Source organism: Dermacentor albipictus, chromosome 4 (assembly GCF_038994185.2).
Source record: "Dermacentor albipictus isolate Rhodes 1998 colony chromosome 4, USDA_Dalb.pri_finalv2, whole genome shotgun sequence".
Lineage (NCBI taxonomy): Eukaryota > Metazoa > Arthropoda > Arachnida > Ixodida > Ixodidae > Dermacentor > Dermacentor albipictus.
This window is the reverse complement of record NC_091824.1, coordinates 108802663-108817153: the sequence shown is the minus strand read 5'-3', so window position 1 is coordinate 108817153 and position 14491 is coordinate 108802663. Positions and strand designations below refer to the sequence as shown.

General features: G+C 47.6%; 1 protein-coding gene across 17 annotated transcripts in view; it reads right to left on the bottom strand.

Annotated features, from left to right (window-relative positions):
- Positions 1–9987: 9987 nt before the first annotated feature.
- The window catches only part of LOC139059245 (uncharacterized), a 349734-nt gene continuing 345230 nt past the window's right edge, over positions 9988–14491 (bottom strand). For all 17 annotated transcript variants that reach the window (XR_011514018.1, XR_011514019.1, XR_011514017.1 and 14 more), the window contains one exon: positions 9988–10136. Coding sequence is in view for 9 of the 17 variants with exons in the window: in XM_070537402.1 (XP_070393503.1) it covers positions 10035–10136 (102 nt within the window). In the remaining 8 variants the exon portion in view is untranslated. The remainder of the gene's footprint in view (positions 10137–14491) is intronic.

Here is a 14491-nt window from a genome sequence, read left to right as displayed (position 1 = left end):
AGGTCTTCGAGAACAATTAATATACACAACATTTTATCTTCGACATTTCCGTATTTAATACATCGGACGAGGCTCTGCGACGCTCTAAGTGGCGCGTGTTTCAGAAAGACGCTCGGCGCCAACGCGTTGTTGCGACTTTGAGGTGGTCCCGTAGCGTTCGTCACCCATTTCGTGACAGAGCGTTGCCAGCTCTATACACTCTAAAAACAGTTTACACCCTTTGGCTTGCCCCTTCTGCCACACAAAAATAATCGTCATCTGCCTTGATGCGTTTCCTTTCTTTATCGCTGCGAGCCCGGAACTTTCCAGTAACGAACGGCACGCGCGTTATCAACATAGAACAGTTTACACCCCTTGGAGTGCCTCTTCTGGTAACGCGCGTGCCGTTCGTCACTGGAAAGTTCCGGGCTTGCAGCGATAAAGAAAGGAAACGCATCAAGGCAGATGACGATTATTTTTGTGTGGCAGAAGGGGCAAGCCAAAGGGTGTAAACTGTTCTTAGAGTGTAGTTGGTAGCGAAGTCTTCGAGTCAGGCGTCGGTGAGAATAACAAAAGCGACTTTATACACTATATACAGGTCATTATACAGGACAAGAACGGATCGGCACTGGGGCCGAGAGGTAACAGCATACGCGACTGTTCCCGCACGGCGACGTCCGGCGAGACTCCATCGCGTAACACATCTCTCTGCGCTCGAGAGCGGCATTCGGCTCACGGCGGTTCGGTGGATCCGATTTTTCCAGGCGGCGGCGTCGGGGCTTATAAAGCTCGGAGAAACGATTGTCACTCAAACGGCCCACTACTAAGCCAGCACTTGACGGTCGTCCGAGAGGTCCAACCAGCGACCGCGCGGGTCACCCGCCTCAAAATTGCCGCGCGCGGTGACCTCCAGCGGAAAGGAAATACGCCGCCGGGCTGTCTAGCACTTTGTTGCACGTTTGGAAATGTTGCTCGCCGATGCTTCTCCACAGAACTCCGCTGCCTGGCGGCGCAGCATCTTGATTTGTCAAGGGAGCGTTAGGGCGCTGTGCCTTTCGGCACAGCCATGGGTTTGTCCAAAGGGCGTTCGCAGGATAATTTCTGCATCTTGTAGTTTCGTAATCCAGGCTGGTTGTACGGGCACAACAGCGTACAGTCCACTGACTGCAGAGCACCTGTTCGGGAGGGAGAACGCACTCGGGATCTTTATCTGAAAGCGGGAACCCGTGGATGAGTTGGTTGCAGTGTATTTCAATGTGCCCTTCTGCAAAGTGCCCTCCTGTAAGCGCTGACGGCCTGGGCAGCAATCACCCATACGCCACATTGTACACTGTATTTGAGAGTTCATTTGCCACTTGCGGCACATTCAGTGGCTGACCTCACAGCGAGTCCTACACAATGCTATGTTTTCACACTGCGCATTATCAGCTGCAACCGTGATGTCACTGGCATCTATATGTGGGGCAGTAACGAAAAGAAAGCTCTCATCTCTATAGTAACTTCCACCACATGAAAATGGGTAGCAGAACCAAAGCATGCCTAAGCAAGGCCATATTCGGGGAGATATCGTCCGTTGGCTTTGCTATTCTGAAACACTGATGATACAAACTTTGACCGGCGGGCAGAATCCACGCCATACTGAGCTTTGCTCAACTTGACATACTGCACATTCAAGCTGGCCCCCTGGGCCTCACATACGAGGTTACTGCTATGGAACATTTGCCCCAGAAAATTGTGCTCGCATCCTCCACAATTCTTCGCCCGGCAGAACTGACCAGAGACAACTGAGGACGACTTCCTTGAGAACATTGGCGAATCCATGCCGGCATAACACCGCGCTGCACTACAACTCAGTGCGGATGATTAGCTCTTAATGTAAATCTTTTGCACATCTGAATCTCTTGGCAGCTTGTTGAAAGAACGGTCGTTCGTTCCAACGGTCCTGAACAAGTGCCTCGATACTGTGTGCTACAGTTGACATCCAGGATCAACGTTACCGCTAAAGCCATGACGTATTAACTATGCTGCTCAAATAACTTCTCAGTACACTCTGTACTCTCTCTTCGCAATGGGCTGTACTCTCCTCTTGAAAAAGGTCGGTGCCCGGGAAAGCCATTCCACTAAGCACGAAACTTTGTCTCTCTGGTCCGCTGTTCACCAGTGAGTACAGCGCTGCTCCAAGCACCATATAGTGGATACAACGCAAGTTTATGACAGAGTTACGGCGAGTTTACAAGCGGTATTGTCGTCAATGTGCCCTGCAGTGAAAGGCATTCACTAACTTTTCATGATTTCCTATCCAGCTATTCACGTGTTCACACGCACTCCCATAAAATGAAGCATATGCAACGGCCTTTGTTGTCCCACCACTAGATCAGCAATAACTGCCGCCTACCTTTCTCTTCCAACTCAGCTGCCGCGCATATCATACGGCTCAGCCCGAATGCCAATTTCCAGGACGAGGTCTGCCCGTAACTCTTTATAGCCATCTCATGCGCATCACATGCGGTGCTTCAATCCACGCAGCGACCTCGGCAAGCAAGCGTCTGCGTGACGTTATTGGACTCCAAGCTTTACGCCCAACGGGACAATGGTCTCTGCGTATCACTGACCTGGCTGTCTTAACATGTTTTCCAACATAAATGACTGACAGGGTCCTGGGCACATGTCATATCGCACGCCAACCTGCTCCAGCAGTACCGGAAACGACGCACTTCAGCAGGCCAATAAACCGAAACTCTAGCACACAAACCACCAGCTGAGTGAAGCTCGTATATATAGGCAGCTTCTCGAGTTTCTCGAATGGACTCGAATAGAACAGCCCGCCGTCTTTGGATAACTGTTCAAAGCGTCGCATCTCGGCTCCACCCCCGCCTGCTGCTCTCTTCTACGGGTACCCTGCGAATGGGCTGCTTAGTTCTTTTTCCGATGACTTTTGTCTCCACTTTCTTTGTCTCCTCCTCTCACAGACGGCGCTGAGACCTGATCATACTAGGGCTTCAGAAGATAGCACCGTTTTCGTTTTCTTCGTATCTTTGACAAAGGACAGGACAGGACTGCAGCACAGCGATAGCCATTTTCATCTTAACACTGTGCTTGGAAAGCGCCGTCGGCTCAAACTGCTGTCATGAGTGGGCGCTAAAGCACAGACAACAGACGTTCATTCGGTAGACGATAATGCAATAATTACGATATTTACGGGAATAGAGGTCGAACACGAAGATAGGCCGACCCCTATAGATTGAACTCACCGAGAAACTTAATGTATATTAATTCTAATATAGGTTCAATCATATCTTTTTGGAAAGTTAAGCAACTTTGAACACGACATACCCATATTTAACCTAAGCTCGGCTACTTAATCTCGCTAGTCGATGCCGCAGGCTTTATTCTTGTCGGAATTGTCACAGAAGTCATCCTCGACAGAAACGACACATGCGCCCTCCGCCTCCCAGACAACGTCGTCCTCGGTCTCGTCGAACACGTTGGATATGCAGAATTTCCTAAACCCAGTGGGGATAATCTCCAGACTGACTTTACGGCGCACGCTACGAAGCAACGTTAGGTGCTATTGCGAACTTTGTTCACGAATATAGGTCAATAGCTCATTTTGGAAAACATTCGCGAAAAAAAAAGAAAACGTCGACCTTTCTCCCAACAAATAGGGTAGTCACTCTATGCAGCATTTCTCCATCAAGACCGAACCTAATGGTTACTGAAAAGCTTCTTACGGCATCGAAAGTGCCCTCCCCAAATTGTAGCAAAAACTTTTCCTGAGGGAAGCACTACGTTAGCGAATTTTCAACAAATTCACAATGACCATACGTAAAAAGCTAACGGTAGATTCAGTGCTCATTTAATTTACCAAAGTCTTCTTTCAAGCGTCTGTCCGCAATACACCGGCTGGCGTTTGCAACTATTCTCTAGCTTCCTCCTTTCATATGCGAATAAAATTTCTAACCTGTCGACTTATTTTCAACAATTCGTAGTCCTCACTCTTTGTCAGTGTCTCTGTTGCTTTGCTCATTTCGCGTTTTCAGCAGAGTTTCTTGTGCAAACTCTGTCGTACTGATGGTGCAAAATACCTCTAAAATATTGTTGCGTATGTTGCTCCCGATTCTAAAGCTCTGTAATTAGGCCAAATTCCGCTCAAAAATAAATTTAGAAAATACAAATAACGAGCTCCTTTCTAAACATTGCATGGAATCAAAGGTCGATTTCGGATGCAACTTCACGCAGCGTCGCATTTGGTAAGTTTTCTTCGCCGCATAAACATTATGCTTGTAGTGGAGCCAGTAGCCAGGCAAAAGCGAGACGGCATCGCTGGTAGCCACGATAAGGTTGTTCCTCGTGGGTATCGAACAAGCCCCTGATACGCGTTCACTACGCCTATTTAAAGTACAAGCAGACCTACAACACATCAATAGGTAGCCGGGTCAATAGCGTTTATATTAAGGATCCTACACGAAGGCTCCCTAGTTTATAGGCTCTGCCTCTCCAATCATTACGAGACAAACATTAGTAGCGGCTTCAGCATTGTTCTCGACTCCATGCGTATAGCATTGATTTCGAGACACTTCAGAAAAATTCGTAGGTACTGTTAATTACAAACGCGCTTTGGACTTGTTACCTGTGTTGTTATTGTGTGCGCCTGTGCGTCAGAGAGATAGGAGCGGGTGATGTGTTGGGTATATTCTTAATTGCTCGTTTTCTACAGGGTGTCCCAGCTAACATGTGTGACGCTACAAAAAAAGTAAAAGCAGGCGACATTAAGACACAAAGGCGGGCGTCACAGTGTTTAGTCAGCAGTCTTCTTCTTCCGCGAAGTGAGGTAGTTTTCCAGTTCTTAATTAGCAGACTAACGAAAATAATTTACCAAATTAGCATTTACCAGGCACACAGCATAAGTTCGAATGCAAAATTGGGATCATTTTTAATCATCATATTCAATATCTTTCAGCCCACTAAATCTATCTTCTTTTTTTTTGCATGTTTCAATGTTGTAGCACTACGTCGGGGAAAAAAATGGCTGTGGCTTAGGTAAGGTTAAGCCCAGGATGCGAAGCATACTAGCCTTTATTTTAGTTGTTGAACCACTGTTTAGCCTGGTGAACTGCTGTTGCTTGGCTATATTTGGTTCGGCTAGACGAAGAAACAACTCATGCATTACTGCTTCGCCTTCAAGAGTGGAACGCGACAGCGTTCCCGTCGACCCGCCAAGGGGTGTAAGACAATGGGCTACAGGGCAGCGACTACGCGCCCCGCATTGGACGCGGTGAGCGTCGAGCAAAGCAGCGTTCGGCGCGGCAACGAAATGTGCGCCTGAGCAAGAGACGCACGCCTTAGAAACAGCTCGTTTCTAAGGCAACACCGCATTCACTAGAGGCGCTTTTGTACCGCTTTGAAGCATCATACTCGTGGCTCAGTGGTAGCGTCTCCGTCCCACACTCCGGAGACCCTGGTTCGATTCCCACCCAGCCCGTCTTGCAAGAGTTGAGCCAAAGCCACTTCCGTTCCGTTCCAAAAACTTTTATTTCCATCAGAGAAGGAGACCCCCTACTCCCTGTCCCTGGCGCGCAGGCCTAGGGACAGGGGTGGGAGTCTCCGCGACTAGATGCAGGCAAAGAGTTGTTGACTCTTCGCGGCCTCTGCCGCCAGATGGATGGCTCTCCTCTGCATGGCGGGGTCCGCGCTTTGCAGAAGGGTGTCCCAGGCTTCTCTACTATTTATTCCTTCCTTGACACCTGGGGAGTCTACGCATTGCCAGATTATATGGTCGAGGGTCCCCCTCTCCCAGCATCTCTTACATTTATCGTCTATATCGTCGTCTTTCAGTACGTGTGACGCCCATACTGGATTTATGTAGTTTCCTGCTTGCAGTCTGCGCCAGGCTCTCGCCTCTCTATTTCCGAGCTCCTTGTCCGGAGGGGGGACAGTTCTACGCTGAAGCTTATAGTTTTCAATTATTTCTGTGTAGGTCTGTAGTCTCTCGTCTAGTTCCTTGCAAGCGGGCGGCTCTGTTCCTGCCCGGAAGTAGAGATCTCGGGCTAGGAAGTGTGCCGCCTCGTTGCCTGGGACCGACGTGTGAGCTGGTGCCCATACGAGGCTGATTTTTCTGTTAATTTTCTTTCCTGTTAGTATTCGTATCGCTTCTGGTGCGATTCTGCCTTTTCCGTAATTGTGGATGGCTGTTTTGCTGTCGCTTATTATGTAGCTCGCCTTGGTCCCGACACAGGCAAGCGCGATTGCTACTTCTTCCGCTGCTTCCGGATTGCGGCTGCGTATTGTTGCTGCTGAGACTGCTTCACCTTGGCCATCAACCACTGAGGCTACTGCCGCACCCAGTTTGCCGCTGGCCGCATCCGTGTACGCCACTATCTCCCTATCTATTTCACTGAAGCGTCTGACCAGTGCTTCGGCTCTCTTTTCTCTCCTTTCTTTGTTGAAGGTGGGGTGCATGTTTTTGGGAAGTGGGTCTATCCTTAGCTGTTCTCTGATTTCTCTTGGGATGTCACGTTTCTTTTGCATGCCTCTGTCTGTCTGCAGCCCCACCATGTTCAGGATAGCTCTGCCTGTATATGTTTGGCTGAGTCTTTCCTGTTGGGCGGTTTTAACTGCTTCGGCTGTTTCTTGCCAAGTATTGTGAATTCCCATTGTTAGGAGTCTCTCAGTAGAGGTGCTTATGGGTAGTCCGAGTGCTCGTTTATAGCATCTTCTGATGATCGAGTCTAATTTGTCTCTTTCTGAAGCCCGGATGTTAAGGTATGGTGTGGCGTAGCTAAGTCTGCTGATGACGTACGCTTGTACTAGCTTAACTAGGCTTCTTTCTCTTAGCCCTCTCCCCTTGAGAGCTATTCTTCTGAATATCCCGGTGACTTGTGCTGCATAACCTTCCAGTTTCCTTATGGTTTCGTCGTTGTATCCATTGCTTTGGATGAAAAGTCCTAATATTCTTATCTTATCTACTTTGGGTACTGGTTTGCCCCCAACCGTGATGTTGAGATCGCTGTCTCTTTTCAGCCTTAATGATTTGGGATTGTACATTAAGAGTTCCGATTTTTCTGGTGAGCAAGTAAGTCCCCTAGTTGCTGCATACTCGATTACTGTGTCCGCGGCTGTTTGCAGTTTGTTTTCTATTTCCGCGTCGTTACCTTTGTGTATCCAAACATTTATATCGTCTGCGTACATGCTGAAGTTTAAATTTTCTATTTTCCTGAGTTTAGCCGGGAGGCCCCTCATAGCCAGATTGAAGAGGAGTGGGGAGAGTACAGATCCTTGCGGGGTACCTCTGTTTCCCAGTTCTATTTCTTCCGATTCCAAATCCTGGTATCTAATCTTTGCCGTCCTGTTTGTCAGGAAGTTCTTTATATAGTTGTAGGTTCTGCATCCTACACCTATTTCTTGCATTTCTGTCAGGATTGCCTCGTGTTTGACATTGTCAAAGGCTTTCTTGAGGTCTAGAGCTAGGATTGCTTTTATATCTCTTGATCTTGAGTTTATGATGTCGTGTTGAAGCCGCAGCATCACGTCCTGGGTACTTAAGCCCGGTCGGAATCCAACCATCTCATTCGGCCATAGTTCATTTCCCTCCATGAATCGGGTTAACCTTGTCTGGATTACATGCTCCATTAATTTCCCTACGCATGATGTGAGGGAGATCGGCCTGAGATTCTCTAGCTTAGGGGGCTTGCCCGGTTTGGGGATTAGTATGATGCTAGCCTCTTTCCATTGTTTCGGGAGTTCGCCTTTCTCCCATACCTGTAGAATGTATTTGGTTATAGCTGTGATCGACTCATCGTCTAGGTTCCGCAGCATCTTGTTTGTTATTCCATCTGGGCCTGGGGCCGATTTCGTTTTAAGTCTGATTATTTCCCCTCTCACTTCTGCCTCTGTTATGGGTGCATCTAGCTCCTCATTTAGGGGTCCCCCATACTCTGGTAGGCTGGTGCGAGTCACGCTTCCTATGTATGTTTGTTTGATCTCTTCCATGAAGCTCTCGTCTGTTCCGTCGTATTTATGTCGTGTTTTGGCTAGCCTTATGTTTGTCTGCGACTTTGATTGGGTTGGGTCTAGCAGGTGTCTTAGGATGTTCCATGTTTTTGCTAAACTCTCCTCTGTCGTGACGTCACGGTGTCACGTGGTTTCATGGCGACACCGCCGCGCCTGAGGAGCTGGGTTGAGCTCTCGTAATATGCTTCGCATAAAAAAAAGAAGAACAAGAGAGCGCGAGCCCGCTCACCTTGCGTGCACGACAGCAGCATATTCACGAGGTGTACTCCGCGTGCACCTCGGCTTAGTTATTCAAGACTGGACGTTCCGATGTCCCACTCTGTACCTTCTGTCATGATATCGGCGCCATCGAACATTTCATTTGGCTATTCCCGCAGTTAGACACAGAAAGAAAACTGATGGTTGAGACCTTGCAAAACATCGGTCTTACGCACAGGACCCTTGAAGACGCCGTTTTTCCCGGAGGGTTCGCGGTAGTCAGGAAGAGAGTGCAACGACTGCTGATTGCCTTTCTGCAAGACACGGGGCTCATCGACACCTCGTGGCGCAGCCCTGATCTTAATTCCTAGGAGGCTCAGGCGGCACAGTTGCCGGCTATGTATGCAAGGCTAACCCCGCCTGCTACAACATCACCAGTTGACAGTTTGGCCGGAAGGGTAAAGCAAGCACAGCGATAGAAAACAAAAATTGGAGGACGCTTAAGCTTCGCCTACAAGAGTGGAACGCGACAGCGTTCCTGTCGACCCGCCAAGGGGTGTAAGACAACGGACTACGGCGCAGTGACTACGTGCCTCGCATCGGACGCGGTGAGCGTCGAGCAACGCAGCGTTCGGCGCGGCAACGAAATGTGAGCCTAAGCAAGCGAGGCACGCCTGAGCCTTAGAAACAGCTCGTTTCTAAGGCAACACCGCATTCACTAGAGGCGCTTTTGTACCGCTTTGAAGCATCGTACTCGTGGCTCAGTGGTAGCATCTCCGTCTCACACTCCGGATACCCTGGTTCGATTCCCACCCAGCCCATCTTGCAAGTTGTTTTTTATTCATGAATTGCCTGCTGGGATTTATCGCTCACGGCCAACGCCGCTGACGCCGACGACATCGGCTTTTCTGCGACACGAGCTCCTTAACGCTATCGCGTTAATATCGGGTCTCGTTTGAACGCCTCGGAGGGTGTTCTCGCTATACCACAGCCGCGCTGGAACTCGAACACTGCGTTCGCGTTCCAGCGAGGCCGTGACTATAGGCGCGTTGGGTATGTTGGCGTGACGCAGTACGCAAGGCACCTCCTGCTGGTCAGAAGGAACAGCGCCCTCCCTGCTACCAGGCGTCTCACAACGCGGGCTTAATGCGGAGCCTCTCACCTCCCCCCCCCCCGCCTTCGGCGTCGCAGACGTCGGACCTCAATGGTGTATGAACTGAGACCGACGGGAAACACTGGATGGTAGTCAGAATCAAGTGAAGTATTAGATCATGTTAGCTTGACGTTTAGTGCCCCTACCGCTCAGAACAGTGACTCAACAGCCAAGTAAGAACGGCAAACGTTAGCGTACGGTCTTGTCGGTGAGAAATACTAGAGATTGTTTTTAAGCGCGTTGAAGACAAGGACAAGCGAGTGGACGCACGCATTGTCCATTCGCTTGTACCTCGCCGTCAAGGCGCTTAGAACAATGTCAGGAACTGTACAGCCTGCTTATGGTTTGCGTGCGCACAATGCTCGTGCCGGCAAGCTACCAAATGCTGCCCTGGCTTCGCCACTGAGGCGATTGAGGTAGCCCCCGTTGACGGTGCCTCCACTCCCATTTGTCATTTTTGCTGCCAGCGCAATCTGTGTCTCTAGGGACGCCTCTAGCATCTGTATAATTATTATCGCAATAAAAAGTCAACTGGTAACGGTATCATATGTGATCGTTTTTTTTTCTCACAATACTACTTTTCTCAAAGTAATTTCTTATTGGGACATTCGAATGAATATAATGAAACAGCACACGAAATCTTGACATCATTTGCCTTTTTCCTTTTAGGTTATATATAAACTGCCAGTCAAGTTTATTTTCTTGGAACCGCTCGCCATGCCCACTGCAGCGAAGAAGACCGGAGGAAAAGAAGCCTGTCGAGACACGATCCTCCTATTCTTGTTGAATGCCGCACCTGAAAGACAAACAGGAGACGTTAGATGTGAAGCGAACGGGTAACCGACGCTATTGTTTCACTGCAAATTAAAATGAAACATGAAAAAGAAGGAAAGAAGACAGGTACCGCAGTGCCAAGACTTCCACTGGCGTGTAGAGATTCCACGTCAAGCCATATTTTCTTTCACTCAAGTTTTATAGAAGGATTCGATGATACATAAGAAAAATAATATTTAACCTGTCGAAATTTTCAGTCACTTCAATATACAAGTTCCTTTAGAAACTGATATCTGACAAACACCTTAACATCTGTATGTATGTATGTATGTATGTATGTATGTATGTATGTATGTATGTATGTATGTATGTAAACTTTCAAGAATGATTTACACGTTTTTGTCGTTAATTCTAGCTTGCAGTAGATTTGTCACCCAACGCCTTTTTCTTTGCACAGAAACCCCAAATAGTTTTCACTCATACAAATTCTGGAAGCAAATTACATTTGAACGAGGTTTGAATTTGTAGCTTTGACCTTATAAGCATTCGTCTGTGGTCACCTGACAAGTATTCTCGTTTCGAAAGTCCCCATTTTTATATTTTAAGTTAAACTGATTTTAAAGTACACGCGTTACCCTTCGGTGCGCAACCGGTAGCTAAAAGACGTGTGACGGCTTGAAATCAATATGTTAGCAGTGGCTACGTTTGTGCACCACTGATGCACGTTTCTACCACCTTGATAATACTGATTTACGCCACCAATTTCATTGGCCTAAGTTACTGCTTGCTTGCCCGCATTACACTCAGTTCTGCAGAGAAGCCGAGACACTTGGCAACTTGGCATACACTGCCTGCCGGAAAGTTCAACTAGGATGCGTTAAAAAAAAATAATGATAAACTAATACGAATACTGATGTTTTGTGGGTTAGGTTTTGATGCAATGTTGAACCGACAAAGGCATATTTTCACTTCACGAACAATCTGCTGCAGCGGAGCTGGGCGAGCAGAGAGATTACAAGAAAAAGTGGTCAGCAGAGTACAGCGATTTCTCTGGCTCTGAACTAAGGTTCTGCGACAGTAGCAGGCTTGCACTGGGGACTCTGGCACCTTCCTAAGAACTAATTCTTTGCGACGTGCGCAACGACGTCCGCTACACTATTGGCTGCTGTGGCCTACGAAATACATGTACAAATGGCACTGCTCTCAGAACTGGCGTGACGCACAAATCACCGCACAAACTACTAAACGCGAATGTTGCGCCGTAGCTCACAGGCTGGCGCGTCGGGCTCCCAACAGCACATTGGCGCAGAGACGTGAGTTTAACACTCGGTGACCCGAGAAACTTTATTTCACTTCGCGATGCCGTGAGTCCGTGATGCTACGGATGACGGTTGGTCTGACGACGATGGTGGTGGGAATCGCTTTTGTCGCCGTTATGCCGTAAACGCTATCGCTTTACTGCCAGCATGGAGAAAGGAAAGCGTAGGAAAAGGAGAGGCCTCGGCCAGCACCGACATGTTGGAGAAACGTGGCGGAAATCACGTGCTATTTTTCGCAAAGGAGCACTGGGACTGGTACTCCAAACGTCAACGTTGCCATAGCAACAGCACTCCTGAAGCTATCGCTGCTGCTCTCGGCCTCTGAAAAGTAAGATAAGATTTTTAGGAACGTGTGCTTCTCGAACCACATCATGTTCGCTAAACAAGCCGACTTTGAAGCGTGGTGTGTAAGCTTGAAAGTTGTGTTTAGAGTCCATGAGTGTGAGTGTCAGCCAGCAACAGAGACATTCAAGCAATCCCAGCGCGGGTCTTCGTCGTCTTCTTCAACGTGCCAATTTAAAACACAGAAGCGCATATGCTTCCCTAAAACTGTTACAGAAGTTTCAGAGCTTTGTTCTGACGCGTGTCAGCAGCACACACTTTTACGACCTCGCAGCAATGCAAGTTCAAAATTAGCGCCTATATGATCCGGCGAGCTGATTGGAAGCGCACAGGGAGATGGCACACCAACATGGCTGCAGTTCCGGCTTCAGAAACGTGACGTCAGGGCCTCTACTATTTTGTTTCTTTCCTCCATGACTGCCAGAGAAGCCGGTGACTTGTGTAGGTGCTTGTGTTTTACTGCGGCAACAGTCAAGAGCTCGAATCTGGGCTTGCTTTGTCCCGCCGTCAGGCTGTAAGTCCATTGCGCTAAGCCGAAGGCGACCTCCACGGTTCTCCCCAGGCCGCCTCCTCGTCCTAAACATCACTATAGCCCTAGGGCGAAGGAAAGTATGTCCGCAACCACCACCCCAAAGACTCGAACTCGAGGTCACTGCAGCAATGTGTTTTTGGGAGCCGGGCGAGGTTAAGCACTGCGCTTGCGCTCATACACAATGCTTGGAAATTACTGCTGCGTGTCGCGCACAGACTCAGGAATCGGTGGCTTCTGTGCATGCCTTTCGGAGGTGACAACATGCAATACAGTGGCGGACGAGAAGGAGATCGTGTTCGTCGAAATGGTTCTTAAAAAGATGTCGATGTGTTGGCCCACAATTCTTCGTCGACATACTCGTCACAACAGCGTCAATGGTATACGTGACCAACGATGACCAGCCTCGAACTGTGACATATAGATGATGGACCAAGAATCAGGCGGTTTGTCGAAAACAAACTCGAGAGCGTTCGTGGGGTCACTGTTAACAACGATGACGCAACGACAACGTCACATAGTTTATTTACTCGCAAGATTCACATGATTCAAAGCCGTCAAATACGCGATATAGCAGCACTGCAAATGCGCAAGGAGCATTCTTTTTCGCTCTGGTCCCACAGATAGCACTGTGCCATTTCGCTCGCAACATCGGTTAAAGAAGTTTTGGCTCCAGAGTTGGATAAGCCACAGCCGGGGCGTTCAAAACGACCCATCGAGCTTGAAAATCGAGAAGCCCGTAACGCAGCGACTGCCTTCATCACCGGTGAACATTGATTTACACAAAAAACTGAATTTGAAAAATCATGTAATCAAGCATTATATATGTAAGTCAACTCAAGTGCCAGGCTTTCCTTACGGCAGGCAGCAGGCAGGTGGGTGTTTGGACGTTTTCCCACTGAATGATAAAAGCAGGATATAAAATTGTTTTACCCGGCTTCTTCAAACTTAATACACTGACCACAAGGCAACCTAACCGTGACGACGCACAAAAAAAACTAAACTTAACATGTCGCACGGAATTGCATGAATGAAATATTTTAAAATAAATAATGATAAGGTTGCACCGCCTTAGGCAAAAAAGTACCGCAGACCTTTGGCCCAACAGATGCGAATAGAAGGTTCCATAAAGCTACAAAACTGAACTAAATAAATGTAGTCTACTTAGTAGCGGGGAGTGTGGGAAATGCTTAAGTTTCAGCACACATTTCGGTTTCTACAACGTGCATTACTACACCGTACAGAAAGGATACTGTGTAGATTAGTAAGAAAATTATTACTACTTTATTTATATAAACAACACTTTTCTTTGGCCTAGATCACGGAGTTCGTAAGTATATCTTAAATAGTTTACTTCAAATAAATGTTGTTGTATTTTGAAATTCATACTTTAAATTAACACATTATTCTTCCACTGCACTCGCCCCCACAAGCTAATCAACCAACCAGGTACAAGCGGTAGCTCGTAATTAGAAAAAAAAACAAAATAGATTTCATGTTGAAGTTATCGTCGCATTGAAATGCACATAAGAGTCCCAAGTTGTGAACGCCATTTTTTTTGTAATGATTATTACTTATTTATTTTTGCACTCTTTTCCGGCAATAAAGTCTTTCGCAAGACAGAAAGTTTCAGCTCTGTATTTTTTTGTCCATGTGTCATAATTGCTCTAATTGGTCGACTTCCAAACCGTTTCCAATAAAAATTGCTGCGTTCAAAATAGATTGTAGTTTGTAAGCCGCGGTCACAAAATACGATTGTGCACATCGTGCAAACTGAAAAGGCATGTTTACAACATCTATACCCGCCGTGGTTGCTCAGTGGCTATGGTGTTGGGCTGCTGAGCACGAGGTCGCGGGATCGAATCCCGGCCACGGCGGCCGCATTTCGATGGGGGCGAAATGCGAAAACACCCGTGTACTTAGATTTAGGTGCACGTTAAAGAACCCCAGGTGGTCGAAATTTCCGGAGTCCTCCACTACGGCGTGCCTCATAATCAGAAAGTGGTTTTTGCACGTAAAACCCCATAATTTAATTTAATTTTTTTAACAACATCTATAACCCGCTATTAGATTCAGTTCACGGAAATGTAATATCAATATTTGTAGCGGAGTTATGGACGCTGTAAAATTAACGTTCCAATTTCTAAGCATCGGGATTTTGCTAATTTTTGTAAGGTATTCGAACGC